At 37.2% G+C, this 18,670-nt stretch overlaps 1 protein-coding gene across 15 annotated transcripts in view; it reads left to right on the forward strand.

Moving 5' to 3' along the window:
• The first annotated feature begins 1,797 nt into the window (after window positions 1–1,797).
• Window positions 1,798–18,670, forward strand: part of ZNF207 (zinc finger protein 207) — a 47,813-nt gene continuing 30,940 nt past the window's right edge. For 6 of the 15 annotated variants that reach the window (XM_029213169.1, XM_029213168.1, XM_029213167.1 and 3 more), the window contains exons 1-13: window positions 1,798–1,995; window positions 3,459–3,585; window positions 7,829–7,967; window positions 8,684–8,854; window positions 8,974–9,049; window positions 9,565–9,612; window positions 10,689–10,759; window positions 12,586–12,743; window positions 13,929–14,021; window positions 15,018–15,260; window positions 15,853–16,012; window positions 16,155–16,338; window positions 16,556–16,638. In XM_029213169.1, the coding sequence (XP_029069002.1) occupies window positions 1,955–1,995; window positions 3,459–3,585; window positions 7,829–7,967; window positions 8,684–8,854; window positions 8,974–9,049; window positions 9,565–9,612; window positions 10,689–10,759; window positions 12,586–12,743; window positions 13,929–14,021; window positions 15,018–15,260; window positions 15,853–16,012; window positions 16,155–16,315 (1,488 nt within the window). In that variant the 5' untranslated portion in view covers window positions 1,798–1,954 and the 3' untranslated portion in view covers window positions 16,316–16,338; window positions 16,556–16,638. Of the gene's footprint in view, window positions 1,996–3,458; window positions 3,586–7,828; window positions 7,968–8,683; window positions 8,855–8,973; window positions 9,050–9,564; window positions 9,613–10,688; window positions 10,760–12,585; window positions 12,744–13,928; window positions 14,022–15,017; window positions 15,261–15,852; window positions 16,013–16,154; window positions 17,009–18,670 lie in introns of those variants that run through there. The other 9 variants (XM_029213173.1, XM_029213174.1, XM_029213172.1 and 6 more) reach the window with 8 other exon arrangements.

Below are 18,670 nucleotides of genomic sequence, written 5' to 3' on the forward strand. Positions count from 1 at the left end.
AGCATTATTACCTCTGTAAAGACTCTATTTCCAAATAAGGTCACATTATGAGGTACTGGGGGGTAGGATTTCAACACATTACTTTTTCTTTGCGGGCTTTTTCTTTTATTCACATACTCATGCCATCTCTGAATAGAAATGGTTTTACTTGTTCCATTCCAATCTGGATTCCTTTTACTTCTTTTTCTTGCCTAATCACCCTGGCTGGACCTGCAGTACAATGTTGAATAAGAGTGGCAAGAGTGGACATCCTTATATTGTTCCATCACCTTCTTTCTTCATTTTTGTTTTTGGTAGAGCACCGAGCACCATCTAAAATTATCTTATTTTTTATTTTAGGAAGAATGAATAAATGCTTTTCTCTATATAACCACTCCCTGCTTCAGACCAATTTCATCTCTTATCCAGATTACTGTCACGTTCTCTATGACTTGCCTTTCAGCCTCCACCAATCCACTGTTCCCACTGTAGGCAAAACGATTTTTTCTAAAACTCGAATCTAATTCAGCTTCATACTTACTAACCCTGTGACTTTGTGTCAATTACTTCAACTCCCCGCCCCCCCTTTTTTCGGCTGCTCCCCCCGCAACTTGTGGGGTCTTAGTTCCCCCATCAGGGGTCGACCCTCGGCAGTGCAAGTGAGGAGTCCTAACCACTGGAGCACCAGGGAATTCCCTGCTTCAACTCCCCTAAGCCTCTTTTTCTTCATCTATGTTAACCGGGTGATAACAATGGCACCTCCATCACAGGTTTGTTGAGACAAGTAATGTAAAACCACCTTGTCTGGCGCACGATAAGCGCTCCATGGATATCTACTATTACTTTTTCCTTTTAATAGTAACATCTAATTTACATTACTGGTTATTTCTCTATGCCAAAGAGAAGTGCAGACAGAGGAAGTTTAAGTGGCTTGCCCAAAGCCATGCAAATAGGCAGTGGCACTGGTGGAAAATGAACCCAAGCACTGGACTCTTAACCAGCTATACTCTTATTTGCGTTTTTCTCTAACTGCGCTCTTAAAATTCTTCTGTTGCTTCCCAGAGACTTCAGCATAAAATCCAGCTCCTCAGGCTGCTGGAGAATCTCCGGAAGTCGCCTTTGCCAGCCTCCCTAGGATTATCTCTTGCCATCAGCCCCTTCACTACGAGCTCCAACCCTACTATCTCTAGTGTTTTTTCAGATGCTCAGGCTCAAAGACGTGCACTTTTTGCGCCCTTAGTGAGATACCCTCTCCTCCACCTCGTTTGCTCCCATTGACCCTGCAGGAAACCTTCCTCGATACCCCAATGACCGCCAAGGCCCTGTAAACGGTTCCTCTCCTCTGAGGTTCCGCAGCACCTCGAATTTCCGTCACCGCGGTGGTCACGCTGCGTCGTTTACGCATCCGTCACCGATCTGTGAATTACAAGGCAAAGTCTGCGACTTCTTCGACTTAGTAGGCAAACGTCCGACAGTTACTACAGAAAGGAGTAATCCGGGAAATGAAACAAAAGAAAAATTGGGCGCTGTCTCAATTATCCTTTATTTGTAGTTTACCTTGAATTACTCTGGTAACCTATTGAGGTTGGTTTTTTTTTTTTTCCTCCAATTCGCGCTGTCTCGGCGCACCTACGTATCACCGGCTCTTTTATAAACAAAGTAAACCCAGAGTAATTCGCACGCACGGGAGAACCCGGACCGGACACACGGACAAGATGGCAGCCGGCCCTCCGCTGGCGCGAGTGTCCGCCCACTCAGGGCGTAGGCCTCGTCATGTGACCCTCCCCTGCCGGGCACCGCCCCCGGCCGCAGTGCCTGACGGGAGGCAGAGCAGCGAGCGAGGGCGTCGGCCATTTTGTGGCTGTTTCCTGTGGGACACGGAGGTGGCGGTTGGGTCGGAAGAGTGAGAGACTGTTTGGCTAGTTTTTCCTGCTTGTTTTCTCCTCCTTTTTTTTTCTGTCGGTAGAGCGCAGTTATGGGTCGCAAGAAGAAGAAGCAGCTGAAGCCGTGGTGCTGGTATCCTTTGTCGGTTTGAAGTCGAGGCCGAGCGGGGGCGCCGGTTGGTGGTGACCGGGACGGGGAGGCCTGGCTTTGGCCTATGGCGGAGAGTGGGATTTAGGCCTCGGGGTCGGTGGTTTGGTGGCTGGGCTCAGATTTGGGAAGGTTTCTCGGAAAATGGGGTCCCTGGGGCGAGAAGCTCTGTCAGTTGTGGGTCGTGGGACTCCGTGACTCAGGAGGGTCTTGGTTTGGTGCGAGCGTTGACCCGCGGGGAGGCGGCTTGGACCCCCTTCACCAAGGACAGAGTCCCCTGAGGAGTTTTCTGCCACACTCCGTTGTTTTGGTGACGGTTCAACAAAGGGACATGAGCTTCGAGTATAGTACGCTTATTGACTCTGTGGCGGATCAGGGGGGAGCTTCCGGAGTCGGTCACCCACTCTTTTCTTTTTTCTTTTTTTTTTTTGTAGAATCGGTGGTTTAGTAAAGGCTTATGTTAGTCAACCCTGATTTCGACGCCCCCCACCCCACCTTTTTGTTTTTTTTGCTGGGGGTGTTGGGGGGAAGATCTAGCTTCCGCCTCCCACCCACTGACGCCTTAATCTTGGAGAAGCGTTCTCTTTCAGGGTGGGGTTTCTTGTTATCTTTTTACCTGTTTTATTGGAGTGAGAAAGTGGCTCTTAATAAGGAAACGTGGCGTCGGTTCCCCCCCCCCCGAAACGTTAGTAAACTTTACGTTTCAGTGGGTTTTATTTACTGTCTGGTACCTAAAACGCTGCATTTATTTATATAATAGTTGAAAACTGGTTACAGGTTTTGTAAAGTGCTTTTAGGAAAATCTGACAAGGGAGAGAAGAATTCTCAGTATTATTGACAGAACTTATCTGTGAGTTTATATACATTTTTGGGCGACAAATTTGTACGGAATTGCAAGCAGCTTTGTGGATTGTTCATAGGAAATTGTCGCAATGAACTTATTTTCAGATTCTAAATAATATAAACATTAAATTTTAAATGTTAGGTAAATTCTTAGTATTTTGATTATTTTTATCTTCTAATTTTTGAAGTTCTGTCCCCATTAACTTCGGGTTTTTTTTTTTTTTTAAACATTTTGAACCCTTCCAGTCACAGTGTGCATTTGTAAATGTTGAGACATTGAACAAAAGAAAAGTTAATTTAACATAAATCTGTGTGAAACGCGGGAATTTGACAAAACTATATTGCCTACTGAGATGTGTTTATTTAGGGGTGGTGAAGAGATAATGTGAGATTGTGAGCTTCCAGGACATTGAAAATTCCAAAATTATGTGGTAGGTTAATCCTTAGTTATATAATAAATATCAAAAGTAGACTTTATATAAAGTACTCTTGGTTTTAGCTGTTGCTTGTTTTTAATGTTACTACTATTCTCTTTCATTACAGATTTATTTTTTATAGGCAGTGTCACTATTGTGCTATTTTTGTACCTTAACAATAGTGATCAGGTATTGTAATAGAGATTTTGATGATGAGAAGATCCTTATACAGCACCAAAAAGCAAAGCATTTTAAATGTCATATATGTCATAAGAAATTGTATACAGGACCTGGCTTAGCTATTCATTGCATGCAGGTAAGGAGTTTCTTCTGTATTTAATTTTTGCTCTCTTGTAGTTTGGAAACAACATGAAAAAATCCTGAATTTCTCTTTGATAGCTGTAGAGGTTTTTTTTTTTGTTGTTTATTGCAAAAGATTAGATAAGATGACCAGTCAGCTTTCAAATAAAAAAAAAAACCTGTTCTTTAGCCATTGAGAAGATAAACAATTGATTTTTCATGTTTAAAGAGTTTATGCTACTATTTACCTTTAAATTATTGATAATACCTTTTATCCTAGATTTAGATGGGTGACAATTAGGTTAAGATCACGAAGTATTTCGTCAGTACTTGGCTAAGAGAACAAGGATCAGTGATTTAAATTTTGTGGGCAGTCTGACCAAATCCAATCCCATAAGAATTAGTACATAATTAACCACCATTACTCACTGTCTTTGAACGATTTGTTAAAATCTGTTGCCTGGGGCTAAGCTACGATTTATTCCATGGACCTCTTTTGGAATGGTGGCGTGGTGTTTCACTTAGTATTTTCTAGGTTTCTTGAGTTCTTTCACTACTAGGTGGGGAGGGCTTTGTAATTTATATTTTTGAAGATCTAATAAGTACCTTTTTTATTCAACATTATTTCTTCTACTTTTGCCAGTCCTAGAGCTGCCTGAATTTTTGCCTAATTGGACCCTAGAGAGATGTGAGATGAGCAAATCCCCATTCATTGGAAACTATTGTTGATAGGAGGCAGGGAGGTAAATTAAAACAAGATATTGCTTCCCTGAGTTTAAAAATAAGTTTATAAAGATCTGTTTCACTCCAATTATGTCGCTATAATAGCAATTCAGTATCCATTTAAAAATATGAGACCCACAATTTTCCACTGTGGTAGTCCCTAGTTACTTGTGGCTATTTAAACAGAAATTTAAAAATTAAAACTTCAGTTCCTCAGTCACATTATAGTCACATTTCCCGTGCTCAGCCACAAGTGACTGGTGGATGACTATTGTATTGGATAGTACAGATGCAGAACATTACCATTTATCACAAAGTTTCTGTGAGACAGTACAGTGTTTTAGGCACTGAATATACAGCAGTGAATAAATTAAAGTCATCATTGTGGAGTTTAGATTTACATTGTGGAGGAGAACAATCTATAAATATTTAATTTTATGCTGATATGTGACAGAGAAAACTAAAACTAGGTAGGGGTTAAAACTAGGTAGGGGGGATAGGGGAGGGCCACAAGGTAGTACAGGCCTGAATGAGAAACTGACATCTGAACAGAGATCTGAAAGGAGGTGAGGGAGAGATTCCAGGGAACAGCAGATGAAAGACCTTCACGTCAGGAGCATTCTCCTCTATTGAGGGCAAGGACAGCAATGTGCTACTTTACATAGGAGGGTTTGCAGGTTATTGTAGGCCATTTTCTTTAATACTGAGTGAAATGGGAGGTTTTAATTGAGATGTAACATGCTTTGGCACACTTTTTAAAGAGTCATTTTGGCTGCAGGGTTGAGAGTAGACTGTAGAGTGCAGTAAGACCACTTAGGAGACAAGGCAAGAGTGTTCCAGGCAAGAGGTGATGGTGACAGAGAATTTGCTGATGAATTAGATGTGGAGTATGAGAAAGTGAGGAGTGGAGGATGTTCTGAAAGTTTTTGGCCTGAGCAGTGTGAAAAGTGAGTTACTGTATTCATTTGGCCCTTGGTATCCACATCTGCGTATTATACCGCAATTGAACTTCGGTAAGTTGAATCCACGTGTACAGAATGCGTGGATACAGAGGGCTAACTGTACTGCGCCATTTTATATAAGGGACTTGAGCGTCCTTGGTATTGGGGGGAGTGGTCCTGGAACCAGTCATGCCTTGATATCAAGGGACGACTGTACTGAAATGTGGAAAGCTTGCAGGAAAAATAGGCTTAGGGATGAGGCTATCAAGATCATCTTATGTTAATTTTGAGTGTGGGTATGTTAGTTTTGAGATTTTGAGGAGGTCTGTTGAATATCCAGATGGAGATGTCATATAAGCAGTTGAATCTACAGGTCTGCAGTTCAGAGAGGTTGGAGCTGGTGATAGAAATTTGGGGGGATACAGTATAAGGATGGCTATTTTAAGCCATGATATTATATGTCCTTAGGGAGTAGAATATAGATAGAAAAGTGGTGCCAACGACACCACCTTGGGCCACTCCCAGCATTTAGAGGTCAGAAGATTAAAAGAAACCAATCAAGATTGAAAAGGTAGGAAAACCAAGAGAGTAGTGCCGTGGAAGCCAAATGAAGTGTTTCAAGGAGTGAGTTATTTATTTAAGTCAAACACTGGTGGTAGGTTAGTTAAGCCCAGGACTAAGATTGGATTAATCAAACTAGAGGTCATTGGTTACTTGCCAGAGTGATTTCCTAGAATGTAGAGGATGAAAGGCTGATAGGAATGCTTGCAAGAGAAAATGAGAGGGGATAGTAGAGGTGCTATTTCAAGGAGTTGCACTATAGGGAAGAGCAGAGAAATGGAGTGAGTGGAAACTGGAAGATTAGTTAAGAAACTATTAGTAATAATCTTCAATTGACTAAGTGCTTCTATTTATATGTTCTTAGCATAATTTCACAGGAGCTTGTGAGATAGGCATGGCAGTTAAATCAGACACATGCTGGCGTTTTATAGATTAGTTTAGGACATCAGTAATTTAGATACTTTACATCAATGTTTGCGCCTATCTTTTCAGCCGAGACCATACTAATTTCTACTATGTAAGACTCTTAGAAATCTAATTCTGGCTGTAACATAAGGTTGGGAAGATTTTGAGTGAATGCCGTTATTTTTTCTTCTCTTTCCAATACCTTTTAATTAAGATCTTTCTTTCATCACTTAGAAATGTAGTGAAAACTAGTTAATGTGTATGTGAATGTAATTGTATTTTTTCAGAGAACATATATATGAGTTACTTCATCTGCCTTCATCAAGAGAAGTAACATGTTCCAAAAAATTTAGGAAATGGTGATTGTCATTTATTGAGTAGCTTTATTCATGGATCTTTTAATCACAATAAGATAATTTGTGAATTTGATTTGCATATCACTTTTTAAAATCTTTGAGATACTCCTCCAGGAAAATACTTAGTCTTCTTTAATTACCTTTCTATTCTTCCATGAAAGTGTCTTGGAAGGAAAGAAAAATTGAGTATTACTTGGACCAATATATCCAAGTCTTTAACCTAAATAAGTGGTTCTCAAACTTGAGTATGCAAAGGAATCACCTTGAAGTCTTGTTAGATAGATTTGCAGTTCCACCCGAGAGTTTCTGATTCAGTAGGGCTCAGGTGTGGCCTGATAATTTGCATTTCTTATTTATTGTTTTAAAATTTTTATTGGCCTAGAATTTGCATTTCTAATAAGCTTCCAGGTGAAGCTGATATTTTAGGCAAAATACTTTGACATCCTTTAGCCTAAGTTAATACCTTTTGCGGAAGAAACCAAGACCGACGGGTTTTAGCATATTGGCAAAAGTTATTCGCGTTTTAGGGTTAGAAATGTTTGATCTAGCAAAACCATACAGTGAAAAAAGGTGCTAGATCCCCAGTGTTTTATTTTACAATAAAACCTCTGAAGGACTTCTTTTTGTGATCTGCCAAATAAATTCAGAGGTGGAAAGTGACAGGATCACTACTGTGGCAGTGTTAAGCTCTTCAGGTGACTCATTAGTTACGGGTAATGCTAATTGGAAATGTCACTTTTGTGGTTTGTAGCTACTAGCTGTCTCAGGATACATTCTTGGAAAATTTACTTTATTCTAATACTTAATTTTAAGACTTCATAAGCTTTACTTAGTTCAGACTTCACACTTCCCTGATTTGAGTAGCACTATTAGTTCCTTGTTAATGATTCAAGCAATCAAGGTTATAAGGTAAACTTGAAATTGTTTATTGAGCCCTTGCTATGTGCTTCACATTGCCAAGTGCTTTTTACATACACAGTATCTTTTTTAATCCTAAAAATGGCCCCAGAAGTTAGGTGCTGAATAGGTGAAGTAAACTGAGGCTTAGGTCAAAGAATTTGCCTAATCTCACATAGCTAATAGGCTATAAAGCTGGGGGTTGAATCCACATAGTCTCACCGTGGAACCGGTCATTCTTAACCATTATACTAAGTGGTCTCTGAGTAATTTAAAATTACTCTTTAAAAGACTTTCATGAGGCACTTTTGTCTATCTAATGGAAGGTTTTTGTTTTGTTTGTGTGGGGTCTTTTTGGTTTGTTTTTTAATGTTAGGTGCATAAAGAGACAATAGATGCAGTACCAAATGCAATACCTGGGAGAACAGACATAGAGTTGGAAATATATGGTATGGAAGGTATTCCAGAAAAAGACATGGATGAAAGAAGACGACTTCTTGAACAGAAAACACAAGGTAAATGCTAAGATGTATGCTTTTTCTTGATACAGCTTAACTAGTGAGAGTATTATTACAATATTTTCAAGTATAAATTTAATGGTAGATGTTAGTTCTATTCAGAATTTCAATTTGAGGTTTTTTTTGGGTTTTTTTGTCTTATGTTCGAAGTTAATGTATCTTATTTGTATATGTGGTAGCATTTGGATCATTCCATACATTTTATTATATTTTTACTCATAACTGAATTCCAGGTGGATTTAGCAAGTGTTGAGGCCTTTGAAAAGGAAGGTAGCTTGTTTTGATTTATGAAACCACTAATTGTAAATTTTTTTAGTGGTGTATTTGACTTGGGATTTGCAGCCCTCTCCTATCCAAATGATAGAAACTTACTACTATGAAATCTTTTCTTTTGAAAAGCATTCTGGAGAGGTCAGACTAGTTTTCATAGTTTACCTTTTGGAGTGGAATAGAAAGCTGTTTTTTAAAAGTATAACTGCTTTAGGAAAATGTTCTTTACCTACCATAGAATAGGGAAAGGATGTTAACCTTCTTGCTTAATACAGATTGAAAAAACATTTAAAGAGTAAAGAGCAGTGTTAACTGAGTTTTTTGGGAAGAAAAATCTCAGGAGCTACTTGCACTGAAATAAAAATTTTAAATGTTGAATGTCTTAAACTTGCTTAGGTTTTCTTTTTTTACTCTATGGGAAAAATTAATTTAAACTTTTTTAGCAGAGAGTCAAAAAAAGAAGCAACAAGAGGATTCTGATGAATATGATGATGATGACTCTGCAGCTTCAACTTCATTTCAACCACAGCCTGTTCAACCTCAACAGGGTTATATCCCCCCAATGGCACAACCAGGACTACCACCAGTTCCAGGAGCACCAGGAATGCCTCCAGGTAGCACATAAGGCTTCTTACAATTTAACATTCTCAGGTCTTTGTTGATACAGTTTAGAAGTATTAATTTTTTCCTCTTAACCCTTTTTTATTTTTTTGGTTGAAATACTTGTTTGTAGGCATACCTCCATTAATGCCAGGTGTTCCTCCTCTGATGCCAGGAATGCCACCAGTTATGCCAGGAATGCCACCTGGGTAAGAAAACTCTTTTAAGTGACTTGTGGGCTTGTGCCTAGAATGATCTTTTTCAACTTGGGTGTGTTACATCACTTAAATGTTACTTTGCTGTGTTGTTTTTTTTTTTTTTTCTTTTTGCTTCTAAAAGGTATGGGCTCTGTAACTATTAAACTTACCTAATAAAGGGATCTACTAATAAATTTAAGGAATATAAATTTGACTCTGAAGAGAATAGATTTTTGGGTTTTAGGATGTATGTAGGCAGCCATCTGCTTCAGTTGCATCTGATGTAATTAAAGTAGTTGGTTGTAGATTTGAGTTTCTGAGATTCAAAACTGTCCATGACACTTTGTAGTTGTGAGAAGCAAACTGTAAATATTTATTTGTCAAGTCATCGAGAACTAAAATGAATATGAGGTGCTCGTGCCCATCACTTTTATTTAAATATTGTTGGATGTGAGAGGTATACAATACACTTTCCCACTGTATTTTGAAAATCAGTTAGATTTTGATTTTGTCATACATTTTCACAGATTGCATCATCAGAGAAAATACACCCAGTCATTTTGCGGTGAAAACATGTAAGCATCTCATTCGTAATGTAATTCAGGAGGTATAATCATAATGTCATTTTTTTGTGTGTTTAATGGTATCTATTAAGTTGACTTCAGAAGTTTTCTAATCTTCCTTACTAAAACTTCTAAACTTTGCAAACTGATTGACACAGATCTCTTAAAGGAGGGAACTAAAACATCTGTGAGGAAATCGTAATAGACTCATATAAACAAAGCATTTTCTAATTGTGCAGCTGTTTTCCCCAAACTGCTAAAAGTAAGGGGACTTAGTAAAAAGGGGTGATATTTAAGAAAGAGTATATATTCCTTTGCCAAATTACGTGCTGTGTTACTATAGAAGGTAATTGATTTTTCTTCTAATAAAACCTATATATAGAAGTTATTCTGATAAGAATCCTAAATCATTAATTCACAAACTTGGTAATTTTTTAAGTGAATTGGACACTGATATTTGAAGGTGAGCTCTTTTAAGGAAAGGAAAACAAATATGGGTTGTGTTTTTAAGTCCTGGTTTAGTGATAGCAACTTTGTACGTGAGAAGTAGGGATTCTGAGTTTACTTTTGATTATCTTTAATTTTGATGGTAGTTTTTCCGTGCCTGTCCAAAACAAATCTTTACTCCACAGAGTACATTCAGTATTTTCTTTTTGAAAAAATCTGATAACTCTAAAATATAGAGGGTTTTTTTTTTTTGATTAATATTCTGTGGATATTTTCCAAGTGAGACAAAAGGTGATTTTGTTTTCCAGTTAACGCACATTTTGGATAAGGCCTCTTGTTTATATTAAGGAGAGTATAATAATTGTTTTCAATGACTTTAAATGTATTAAAATGTTCTGTTAACAAAGACTGAATTTTTTCCCCTATTTTACTGGTAAACCAAAGAGTTCGCTGGTTTTTAGGGAATTTATTTTGATAGAATTGTTTTAGTGTGTTGTGTGTTCTTTCAGCTTGATTGATTTCAATATTGGGGTCAAATTCAAGTCTTATCTATTGTTGTTTCAGGCTTTAGCCAAAATATTTTCTAATGTTTTATACTGTTAATTAACTTTAGTTGTCTCTTGAAATTTGCTTTCTGATAGAATGATGCCAATGGGTGGAATGATGCCACCTGGACCGGGAATACCACCTCTGATGCCTGGTATGCCACCAGGTATGAAATGTTAGACAGTTCCCTTTTTAATATGACAGAAGTGCTTTATTCTTAAGTATTTTAGACAGCAGATTTGTGGGCATTGGTGCAGGGTTTTTTTGTTTGTTTTTTGCGGTACGCGGGGCTGTCACTATTGTGGCCTCTCCCGTTGCGGAGCACAGGCTCCAGACACGCAGGCTTAGCAGCCATGGCTCACGGGCCCCGCCGCTCCGCAGCAGGTGGGATCTTCTCAGACCGGGGCACAAACCTGTGTCCCCTGCATCGGCAGGCGGACTCTAAACCACTGCGAGGTGCAGTTTTAAAATTGGTGTAATTTTTAAAGTTTCTATAGGTTAGTGACTTCTTTTTAAAATTACTGTGAGAAATGTGATGATCTCGTTTTGTTCTGAGTTCCGAGTTTTGAAATAGATAGTAAAAGTAGTCCTCAAAGCCACCAGAATGAGTCACTGAGCCTGTGACTTAAGAGTGGTTATATCTGTTAGGAATATTTTAGGCAAGTACTGGAGACTCTTAACAAGTAATAGAGAAATCCAACAAACTATTAAACAATGTAGGTATTTATTATCTCACTCAACCTAAAAGTGGTAGACTCAGTGGCTCCAGTGATAACAAGAACCCATACTTCAAAAATTTTCCACTTTGCCAACCTTAGCTTTCTCTCTCAGACATGTAACTCAGAAGTTATAAAATCTCAGGCAAGAAAGGGTGCTTTCCTTTTTCTTGTATTAGGGAACAAAGTAACTTTCCCAGAATCTCCTTAGCCTCTTACATATCATTGGCCAGAAATAGGTCTAATGGAGCTTCTAGGTGCAGGGAAGCATGGGAAATAAAGTATCTTGACTTTTTAGCCTGCAGTGTGGGGAAAGGGATTTGGTTAGCCCAGTAAATGTGCCACAGAGGTCTTCATGAGGCTTTCTGAGTCCATTGCCTAGCGTTTTAATCCTAGCAAGTTTGGTTTGCAGTCCATAGCAGATTCAGATGTACTCAAGTGATAGTTGGTTTAAAAGGAAAAGAAAAATAAAGCAGCAGCAAAATTTGAATCATGCCAGTGCAGTCATTAATTTATAGGCAACAGCTTCACATACATCATGCTCTGAGATAATTTTAGGCATTTAAATGAATACAGAAAAATAACCTATGTTCATTTGGTAATGTGAAGTCGGTAAAAGTTTTAAGTTACATTGAGGAACTTCAAAGAATGCCTAGTGGTATATTTTAGGAAAATTTGTGTATTTAAAGCACACTTAAAGGAATAACTTAGTTTCTGGAATAATTTTTATGGGTATTTGACCTATTAACAGTTTTTACTGTAGTTCGCATTAGAGTTCTGGAAACATCTGTCGTTAGATGATTGAAATAATTCTATATGTTTCAAAAATTTGCTGCATCAGTAATATCAATAAGCCTAATTGTGGCTTTGCCCATATACAGGGTTTCTAGTGGTATCTTTCATGTCCCAAAATTCTGAAGAGACGCAAAGGTGTAGAAAGTTGGAGGCAAAACTGTTCCAAGGGGGCAGGTGCCCAAGTACTTTGGGCTTCATTGAGTTCAGCAGTCAGTCATCAGTATTGATAACTTCGTAGTATAGAATCTTGTTTTATGTGTGTCTGTGCCGCACGGCTTATGAGATCTTGGTTCCCTTACCAGGGATTGATCCCGGGCCATAGCAGTGAAAGCCGAGTCCTAACCACTGGACTGCCAGGGAATTTCCTTGATTCATTTTTAATTTAATTTAGTATGTTTTAATGGCAAAGTTTTGAGGAAGTATTTTTTCTGAACTAAATGTTTCAGCAACAGGGTCCCACTCCAGTATTTCTTCTCTGCAGGTATGCCCCCTCCTGTTCCACGTCCTGGAATTCCTCCAATGACTCAAGCACAGGCTGTTTCAGCGCCAGGTATTCTTAACAGACCACCTGCACCAACAGCAACAGTTCCAGCTCCACAGCCTCCAGTTACTAAGCCTCTTTTCCCCAGTGCAGGACAGGTAAGGTGAAATTTCTGAAAAGGAGCGTGCTTATGTTTAAAGGTAAAGTGGAGTTCACTGAACTCTTTGAAAATGTCAAGTCATTTTAAAAATTGTAATCTTCTTAATACAGTTTATTAAGTATACTGAAGAAGTGGTGTTCTCTTCCATTTTTGCACACATTGATTTCCTTTACTCATAAAAGGTTGACTGGAACCAGAAAATAGTGTAGTATGTTATTTTTTTGTAGTTGTGAACTCTGGTTATTCTTAGCTTTAGTTAGAAATGAAAATTTAATTTCTGGGAACTTAAATACATAAAAATGTTATGAGGTCCTCCTTTACCTAATGAGCTATGAGTAGAATGAAAACCAAAGTCAGAAAAATCCTAAGACCTTAGCAAATAATTTGGGGGCTCTTCCTTTAGTCTAGAATTGTGACAGACAGTAGTGCCTCACTGTTGCTGGAAGGGCATCATTTAACGTCTTTTGACCTAGTCACACTCATATTTCCTACTCGTCCTATTTTTTTTTTTTCCTTCCCAGAACTCAGAAGCAAAAAATCCTTCTTTTATATATAGTATGTATATAATGGTTGTCATCTTCGCTTTTTCCCCCCAGTTTGATTCCGAGTTAAGCAGATGTATTTAATTCATTCAGAATTGAGACACTCAGGATGTATGTTCTTCATTGTTCACCTTAAAATTATCCCTTAGATGTTTTCTTTTTTCAATTTTTTTTCTGTTTGTAGTTGCTAAATTAAAAGCATTACTTTTAAAGTACATTAACATGTTTTTGAGGTGGGGGGATTTTGTTTATTGTTTATTTTGTTTATCTTATTAATAAACTCTTGGCAAAAATTGTAGTTATCGATGGAGAATTGGATTGAAGTGTCAATAATGCATCATAATTCTCAGTTTAAGGTTTCAGTTTTGAAATATCATGGTGTAAAACGTTAGTTTTAGGGGAAAAAACCTGTGGTTAATTAGGTTTATTGGTGTAGAATTTAAAACGTTTTTTTGAGGCTCATAGTGTCACTCTGTTTATTGTAAATGCATTAACTGCCTGCCTCTATAAAACAGATTTGATTGCATTGTATTTTGCATTTAGAAAAATGCAATCTATACTGAAAAAAAAGTCTACCACGTGGCTTATTTTCACCCATTTGTTTGGAGACTTTTCATTGTTTCCTTTCTTTTATGCTACAGATGGGGACACCTGTAACAAGCTCAAGTACAGCTTCATCCAATTCAGAAAGTCTGTCTGCGTCTTCTAAAGCTCTGTTTCCTAGCGCAGCACAAGTACGCAGGAAGTTGCAGTTTAAAATTGTTAAAAATGGCTTTATAACTTCATTAACCCTTTGGACCCTACTTTAAAACTAAATCTTTTCCCAAAAATACGTTTAATTTTTCTAAAGTAAAATTAATGGCTTATAAATCAATGGTATTTGAAAATTTGAACCGCATACTAATACAAAAAAATATACCCCAAACTTCTATGGTTCTAAAGGGTTAAAAGCATGTAAGCAGTAAATGCATTTTAGTGGCCAATGGTTAGCCTGATGCATGATTAAGCTATTCTGTTTTATGCTGTTTAATGCATCACATATAATATAAGGAAATTTAGTACTCTGCATTTGATTCTAAAAGTTGGCCTAGTTTACATGTTTCAGATGTTCAGTGTTATGAAAAGTAACAAATTTATTACTTGGTAACTTTATACTTAAAAGCTTACTAAACCCTTTAGTCCATCATAATAATCTAGCCATTGTTATTTGGGAGGGCATTGTATTACTATATAAAGAATACTTCTGAAGGACATATCTTTAATGTGTCACCATTGGTAGTTATTATTTATGTTATACTTAGTAACTGAAATTTATCGAAACATTTGTATTCTATAATTTCTAACTATTTTTTTTGAGCTCCTTGGTAGATTAATTTTAAAAAGGAATTTAGAATGATGATAATAGAAAATGTGCTATTCCATTATATGATAATATCTTCAATTAGGAATAAATACAAAGCTTTGTAAATTAAGTAATTTCTGGTGAGGAGATAGATGATATCTGAGAAGTTACATAAGCAGTCTAACTTGTTTCTTGTTTCCACTGCTGTGGTTTGGATGTACATCTTTTGGTATTATGTGTTATCTTGAATTTTGTGGATTGTTCGTGATTTTAACTTTAAGTTTTGTCCCTTATTGAATGTTAGTGTCTTGTTTTTAAGTTAAATAGGTAGTAGATATATTCACTTTTGGGTTTTGAAGTTTTGTTGATGAAAGATAATGTTTTACAGGCTCAGGCAGCTGTCCAAGGACCTGTTGGTACAGATTTCAAGCCCTTAAATAGTACCCCTGCAACAACTACAGAACCCCCAAAGCCTACATTCCCTGCATATACACAGTCTACAGCTTCAACCACTAGTACAACAAATAGCACTGCAGCTAAACCAGCAGCTTCAATAACAAGTAAGCCTGCTACACTTACGACGACCAGTGCAACCAGTAAGTTGATCCATCCAGATGAGGATATATCGCTGGTAAGTTGTTTACATTTTTTACTAGCAGAGTTTGATTGAGTACTGTGGTAGCAACTTGTCCATTTGAAAAGTTTTAATTTGTATACCAGTGGTCTTATGATCTGATTGAATGCTAAGTGATTTTTATCATTCTGATTTTTAAGAACCACAAAACAAAGTGAATATTGCATGTTTTGATCTTAGATACATCCCCCCTAAGACTATTTCTAAAAGAAGACAGTAAGTTGGGTTCTTACTCTCTCAAAAATTATTTTTGTTCATAAATTTAATTAATTGAAGAAACAAGTGTGAGATAGAGTCTGCAGGTCCCTTGCAGTCCATATACCTTCTTCATTACACAGTTTCTTGCTGAAGCAATTTATAATTTCTGGAAAGTTGTTCAATATAACGTGCTTCAAATATAAAAATAGGTAACGTTTTCTTAAGGCATCAAGATTTTAAGGTGGACTGGTTTGTGGGGTGAAAGTAATTGGGATGTAAGGGAACATTTAAAAATTAGTCTCACTCTATAAATATAAAGACTTTAGATGCTTACCTTCGTGCTTAACTCCCTGTGTTCAGATGTTCACATTTCACATATTTTTATTCCTAGGAAGAGAGAAGAGCACAGTTACCTAAATATCAACGTAATCTTCCTCGACCAGGACAGGCTCCCATTGGTAATCCACCTGTTGGACCAATTGGAGGTATGATGCCACCACAGCCAGGCATCCCACAGCAACAAGGAATGAGACCCCCGATGCCGCCTCATGGTATTCCTCTTTTTACATTTATTTTATTTAGTGGATTTTCTGAGTGTACACATGAAACAGATTTATCTGCAAAATGCATTGCATTTAAAAGTACAAGGCACAGACTCAATCTATTTTTTTGTGTTTTAAATGTGTTTTTTAGGTCAGTATGGTGGTCATCATCAAGGCATGCCAGGTTATCTTCCTGGTGCTATGCCGCCGTATGGGCAGGGACCGCCAATGGTGCCCCCTTACCAAGGTGGGCCTCCTCGACCTCCGATGGGAATGAGACCTCCTGTAATGTCGCAAGGTGGCCGTTACTGATCTTACTTCATCCAGTCTAATAGGTTTGGAGATTAAACCTTTTCTCAACTTGTGCTGTTTATATAGCCAAGCTTCCGTCAATAAGGCTTCATTGTGACTTTAACAAACATTATCTTCCCACATACCAGGAACTATTGGACATTTATTTTACATGGGAAAATTTATTTGGAATAATAAAGCAGGAACTTTTCCTGAAGTTGCAATTTATACTGTATGGCTTCTTTTTCATGTTTCATCTAGGTTTTTAGAAGTGAAGTATAGTAAATTTGGTTCGTTATATTGTGAAGGCGCTGGAATTACATGAACATACCACCCTAATAAAGGCAAGTTCTGTAAGCTTATGTTGCTATTTGTAAAGTTATGCCTTCACAGCATTTCAGATGCTGTTGGACTTCATGTCCCCAACCTAGCTTGGTGAGGGCTGTAACTGTCTTCAAGTACCTGTACATTGGAAGTCTGAATGTGTAACAATATTTAATGTATTTAGAGTTCCTCATGTTTCAGGGTTTAAGAAATCTGACCCACCAAGGTCATGTGACTTTTCTGTACTGTTAAACTTCATTGTAATAAAATGAGAGAAAAATTTATGCCTTTTTATTCATAACCCAGCTGTGGACCACTGCCTGAAAGGTTTGTACAGATGCATGCCACAGTAGATGTCCACATAATAAAATTCGTAGTTATACCAATGCAGTTTTGATATATCATTGGATTCTGTCTTTGAATTGTAGGTTGTTCCTTAGCTGCATGTTTTAAACTGGACAGTATATGTAGAATTGTATGTTAGTCCTTCAGTTGACAGAAAAACTTAGGTATACCTATGAGTCATTACATGGGTATGAAATCTTTGTATTGTGTCACCTTTCCACCCCCTTGGTGTGTCAATATATGTTAGCTATCATAGATATTTGAAATGTAAACCTTAATATTCCCTCCTTCCTGCTGATGTTTAGAGCCTAGTGCCAGACCCATTCATTTCCTTCTGATTATTTTTGAGACTGCGGTACTGTGTGGACCTCAGAAGCTTTTCAGGTGCAAACTTCTAGAAGCTTAGGTGCATGCAGTAATAGCCTTCTGTACTGTTAATGACTGGTATATATTCTAATGTTATGATGAGAATCTAAATGTGCCTCTGTTAAGATGGTTAACAGATGGATTTGAAATTTTTTATTATGTTCCTGGAAGATTACATTATTTCTTTGATTAAATGGCTACCTTCTGTTATTATTAAGCCTAAATGGCTTTTTACTGTTAACCTTTTCATCCTTGGAAATTTGAATGTTCAACTGTGTTCTATGGAGAACTTTTCTGTAGAGATGACTGCTATTATTCAGTATCTTACGTTGCAAGTCTCGTATTTAATAGCCTTGTTGACCTCTTTTTGGCATCCATTTTTTTGATCTTCATTTTTGCAGAGTACTTTTATGACTAAGTATCAAATGACCTGTACAAAGTATAATTATTAATATATTATGAACTCAGGTTTAGTTTTCCTCAATATAAAGTTAAGACAGCTAAGAAAATAACATTTCTTTATAACCTTTATGTGAAGGTGTAGGTATAAGGCACAGAATCTGAAGTTTTGTTTAAACAAAAGAAAGCTTTAACCATATAAGAAAATACTGAAAGATGTTTTAATTATCATAAAAGAGTGTATGTAAGTGACAAGTAAAAGTCATTCATCTTAAACAAAACATTGTAAGTATTAACAAAGCTGAGTGTTATTTTAAATCTGCTATTCTGCTCCAGTGGTTTTACAGCTTCTATGCTATTTTTGAGGGTCAAAAAATTTCATAGTTTGAAAAGGCAACGTGCATGTATCGCCAAGAATGCATTTCTTCCTGCTGCCAGCAGCCATGTCTCTACCCCTTTCTCACCAAACGCCTGTCTACGTAAATAGTTTTGAAATTATCATATATTTCTTAGATTTGGCAGCATGTTTATCATACTGCCAAAGAAAGACCTGTGTTGAAAATCTTTTAAGGTAAAAATGGCATAATTAAATTTAGAATTATTAAATAGGAAATATTCTCCCAAACCAAATGTCTCTCAAGCATTTCACATACAGGCTTATCAACAAACTACGAATGGATTATAGCAGTGGGGGAGAGGAATCAGGAAGAGGGGAAAAAATGGGTTAGTAATGTTTCAAAAATTATGCAAAGCTTGATTTGCATTTGATGCAAAGAGAACTGATATATTGAGGTTTGTTGCTTTCTGAGGTCAGAAAGGAGAAAATATTGCCACTTTTAAAGAAGTGATAGAATTCTAATTAAAAGTTAATTCAAAATGTTATGCACAACACTTAGGCACATCATTCATCTGTTGTATTTCGTAGGTATATGGCTCAGATGG

This window comes from Monodon monoceros, unplaced genomic scaffold, assembly GCF_005190385.1.
Source record: "Monodon monoceros isolate NGI ecotype Baffin Bay Population unplaced genomic scaffold, NGI_Narwhal_1 Super_Scaffold_9, whole genome shotgun sequence".
NCBI classification, from domain to species: domain Eukaryota; kingdom Metazoa; phylum Chordata; class Mammalia; order Artiodactyla; family Monodontidae; genus Monodon; species Monodon monoceros.